The sequence below is a fragment of the Stegastes partitus genome, unplaced genomic scaffold (assembly GCF_000690725.1).
Source record: "Stegastes partitus isolate 25-593 unplaced genomic scaffold, Stegastes_partitus-1.0.2 Scaffold188, whole genome shotgun sequence".
Taxonomy (NCBI): domain Eukaryota; kingdom Metazoa; phylum Chordata; class Actinopteri; family Pomacentridae; genus Stegastes; species Stegastes partitus.
Window position 1 is genome coordinate 736,953 of NW_007577919.1, and position 5,006 is coordinate 741,958.

At 35.6% G+C, this 5,006-nt stretch overlaps 1 protein-coding gene across 1 annotated transcript in view; it reads left to right on the plus strand.

The window, feature by feature from the left end:
- The window catches only part of ndrg4 (NDRG family member 4), a 77,782-nt gene that overhangs the window by 55,834 nt on the left and 16,942 nt on the right, over positions 1–5,006 (plus strand). Inside the window, exons 5-9 of the mRNA XM_008280249.1 lie at positions 392–454; positions 858–918; positions 2,066–2,152; positions 2,236–2,292; positions 3,323–3,426. Of these exons, the coding sequence (XP_008278471.1) occupies positions 392–454; positions 858–918; positions 2,066–2,152; positions 2,236–2,292; positions 3,323–3,426 (372 nt within the window). The remainder of the gene's footprint in view (positions 1–391; positions 455–857; positions 919–2,065; positions 2,153–2,235; positions 2,293–3,322; positions 3,427–5,006) is intronic.

The following is a 5,006-nucleotide window of genomic DNA, read 5'->3' on the forward strand; positions in this document are numbered from 1 at the left end:
AATCACACAAAAGCTAAATATGAGTAAAAAATCTGATCCAGATAAAATAGTTCTGGAGTTTTAATATGATTCTACAAATATAACTCGATTATATTTTTCATGTTTAGACCCATTTACAGGCTGATAATCAGAGTCAGCTGTTGTCTTTTATACTTACTGACTTTATAAAAATAGTTTCTATAAATATTCATCTAACTTTCCGTCCAGCTGCGACTTTGGTCTTAAAACTGGAGCTTATCAACACAAAGCTGCAGATCAGACGATTGTTTGACAGTTTCCGGCTGATAAATGCTCATTTCTTAGATTCATTCTCCAACCTGCTGCCTGGTTTTCAGAGTTCAGAGAGTTTAACGGTTAAATAATTTAACGTGAGTCGTGTCGTCCTCCACAGGTACCAGTATCCCACCATGGACCAGCTGGCCGGGATGCTGCCCACTGTGGTCCAGCACTTCGGGTCGGTGCTGCTCGTTTAACGTCACGTTTGTTCTGTCTGTTTCATCTCCTGTTGAATCTTAATTTAGCAGCTTTAAGTTGCTTTTAATGCTCCTAATGTTTTGTATTGAATAGAAACAGAAGTGTAGTTAAAGTGTATGTTGCACGATGCTCCCCAGGTTTGTCTTTTTCTTGCTTTGTTCTGCAGAAATCATCATGATTTCAGATTTTTTTGTGACCATAAAGACAGACTGGGATCAGTGTGCTGAGGTTCTGCTGCCAGCTGGATGTAATTGTAGCTGAACACTGAGTTCCAGTCGCAGCTGATCAGAGGAACTGATTAAATCCTGTTTTATTCTGTTTTATCATCCACGTCGGTTTATGTCTTTTTATGAAAAGCGTCTAACAGAGCTGCTCTGGTTCAGGTTCAAGAGCATCGTGGGCATCGGAGTCGGAGCCGGAGCTTATATTCTGGCCAAGTTCGCTGTGAGTCTCGTAAAAAACCTGAAATCTTCTGTGACTGAGACGTTTCTGCTGCTTTTGGCTTCATTTTGCTGCTGCGCTGTAAAAAATATTCAGTAAAAACTATTAAAATAACAACATTAAAATGTTGAATTATGATATTTTTAGCAGATTTAAATAAAGTAAGAAATTGTGAGTTTTACATTTAAACATCCTAAAAGATGAATTACTACTTTTAAAATGTCCAATTTTTGGTGCTGATATTATTTACAGTTGTTTTGTTGTTGTTGTTGTTTTACAGCCAACGTCTAAATTAATACTTTCTGTCTTTGATTTTATTAACAAAACAGGAAAAATCTGCAAAATATTTGCAAAATTCCAGTTAAAAATGCTCATTTCTCAAAAATTATTACCGTATTTCAGCGTCACTTTTTACGTTTCTATTCTAGTTTTATTTGAACTCGCTGGTTTTTATTTTGATTAGTGTCTTGTAATTATATTTAATTTCCATTCTATGATTTTATTCTCATTTTATTGCTGTTTTTTTGGGTCAATATCTGACACAAGAATTTCAATCTAGATTAATATAGTTCCATCTTAACTTAACTGAGCTTAACTTAGTTTAGCTTAACTTAACTTAACTTAACTAAGCTTAACTTAACTTAGCTTAACTTAACTAAGCTTAACTGAGTTTAACTTAACTTAGCTTAGCTTAACTTAACTTAACTTAGCTCAACTTTGCTTAGCTTAACTTAGCTTAATTTAACTTAACTTCACTTAACTTAGCTTACTTAACTAAGCTTAACTGAGTTCAACTTAACTTAGCTTAGCTTAACTTATCTTCGCTTAACTTAACTTGCATGAAAGTATATGAAAATACAAATAATAATAATCATTAATAGGATAAATTCTAACGATTTTTTATAGATTAAGTGTTTTATTTACATATATTGGAGCTAAAAACTGTCTTAAAGTCCATGTTTTACTTTTTTTTTTTTTTTTTAACCAAACAGCAGTATTTGTAATTTGAAGAAACACCAAAAATCTGAATTAATTAACGACACAACAACTTAAAAACGTCTCATTTCACATGTTTACACATCATAAGTTTCTCTTAACTTCAGCTTTGGTTCGTAATCGGCTGGTTTTACTGTGTTTCTGTGTTTTCCAGCTGATCTTTCCCGACCTGGTGGAAGGTCTGGTTCTGCTCAACATCGACCCGAACGGTAAAGGATGGATCGACTGGGCCGCCACCAAGGTGCCTCTTTCTACCCTGAGCTGTGTTTATTCAGACGTTTACGAACCGGACGTTGTTTTGTTGACGGTTATTTGTGCTTCCAGCTGTCGGGTCTGACCAGCGCTCTGCCGGATACGGTGCTGCCTCACCTGTTCAGCCAGGTGAGCTGCCTACCCGCGAGATAAAACTAGACGCCGTTGGTATTTCTTCAGTTCTAGCTGGTTTCTATTGTGGAACTTCTAGAAATTAGCTGTTTTCATGATAACTAATGTTTAAAATGGGTCAAAATTTGTACAAAAACTTGGTTAACGTGACAGAAAATGGTCCAAAATATTGTGATAATGATTAGAAATGCGTCCCAACATGTAAGAAATTGACCAAAAACTACTTAGAAATGGTCAAAATGGAATCAAAATGTGTTGAAAATGAGAAAAACCTTGTGTGATGTCTTAAATTGCAAAAATTTGTCCGAAAGGAAAAAATAAAATGACCAAAATGACAAAACGTCGTCTAAAATTGGAAGTTTTTGGAGAATATTTTGTTTTATACTCCACATAAATGTACAGTGCTTAACACAGTTATTAAACCTTCACCCAAAGTCAGATTTATGCCGACAAATTAACAACACTGCTAATTACCAAAACCATTTCTCATGTTTCTGTAACGGTTAATACACCAGAATGTAGGAGCTCTTTAACCCTAAATGCTAAAATATGATTATTGTTGTTTTCAAATGGACTGTTTTACCAAAAAAGCTGAAAAATTAGTAAATCACATTATTATCTATTTATTAAGATGTCAAATTCTAGTTATTTACTTACATTCCTGAACAGAAACATTAGCTTTAGTGGTTCAGTGTGATGCTCGATTGGCTCAGATTTGGGTTTAAAAAGGTGAATTCAGTTTGAAATGTTCAGAAATGGTGAAACGTGGAGAGCTGAGTGTGAATTAAAGCACCTCATGATGCTGGATGGTCTACAGATGTACCCAGTAGGCTTGAGAGATTAGACAGGTGGTCTGATGAGTTTGTTAAGCACGGAGCAGCTTTAATTCAGTCCTCGTGTATGCTTCTGGTCTTCCTCCGTTGGAAACCCTACCGGTTTTCCTTCCAATAGCCGTGACTCGACCTGGTTTTGGACTCTCGGCGAGTCGTTCTGGTGCCGTTCTGACCGAGCGTCTGTTGGTTTGCAGGAGGAGCTGATGAACAACACGGAGCTGGTCCAGAGCTACAGGCAACAGATCAACAACACCGTCAACCAGTTCAACCTGCAGCTCTTCTGGAACATGTACAACAGGTAGGACCGCNTCCTCACTAGATCCTTCTCTCCTCACTAGATCGTGTTGCATCTTTGTCTTGTATCTGCTCTCAGATTTGGATAAAAGCTTCTGCAGAATGAAGCTGTAGAATCAGAGCCGAGCTGCTGCAGCATTATTAGTATTCAGCAGCACAGGCTGGAAGACGCTGCAGAGAAACGCAGAAAACACAGGATGCTGCAGGAAAATACAAGGAAAGCACACAGAAATACACAGAAAAGACACAATGCTGCAGGAAAACACACAAAAAACTCTGAAAAATACACATAAAACACTTGATGCTGCAGGAAACCACAGAGACAACACTGGACAGAAACACAGTAAAACAGTCAGACTGGGTTTTCTGCAGCTTTTCAGTGTTTTTGTTTTATTTTTACTGAAACTGTCGATTTTATTTTATCCTTTTCTGTTATAACTGATTCCAGACTCTGCGGTAAAATAAGAGTTTTAGCGTTTTAATAAAGTGACTTTACAATAACAACGTGTAGACTGAACACAAAAATTTTAAAAAGAAAAAAGAAAATCTGCAGAAAGGTTCCAGAAAAAAGACATTTAACACATAAATAAAATAATAGCAAATATCTGGAAAATAATCATATTTCTTGCTGATTAAAAAACAGGTTTTTGATGCTTATTTATGTTTTTTTTTTTTTGGTTAACATGTGATTTAATACTTTAACTTACATTTAAATCTTAATACAAATTATATGTCAGTTAAAGAAAAAACTGTAAAAACTAGTAAACAACTAAAGATTCTTTATTTTAATGTAAAAATCAACAAATAAACTGATAATAAAACACAAACAGCTGCATTTTAATGACATCGTTTTAGGTTAATTTGTATTTAAATGCAGAAAACAGACAAAAAGGGATTTTTTTCTGTTATTTTTAACTTTAAATGAATAAAAACATGATTTATGATGTGAATGTGAATTTTTTAAAATTAAAAAACAGCTTTTGATTGATGTTTATTTCTTATTTTTTATTAATTTTCTTCATAACTTTTCATGTAAACGTCACTAAATCACAGAATTATCGTCATTTTACGTGAATTTATTTGAAATCAAAGGAAACAGAAAAAAAAGTGAACAATAAAATAAATTCAGTGTAAACAACAGAATCAGACTTTATAAATAACATCAGAGTCATCTTCTATAAAATCGGATCAACGCGGGTCGTTTGTTCTCTGGTGTGTGAACCGGGTCAGACACAAGCTTCACGTCTCGCTGGTTCTGCTGCAGATTGAACCGGGTCAGTCGGTTCTGAGCGGCGCCTCTGACCCGGCTCAGCGTTAATTAGTGCCTTTAATTAACCGAAGAGAACCGAGGAAGCAGAAGTGGGTCAAAACCGAGCTGAACGGGTTCCTGCCAACCGAACCAGAACACGACTTCGGGTTCAGTGACTTCAGAGGAACGAACGAACGAGAACGTCTGCAGCAGAACTTTAATTATTCTGAACCGGGACGACAGTTTTGTGTTATTTTGAACATTTCTTTGAGTCATTTTAGAGAATTTGTCAGAAATGTTCAACAGTTATAAAGACTGTGGGCTCATTTTTATCT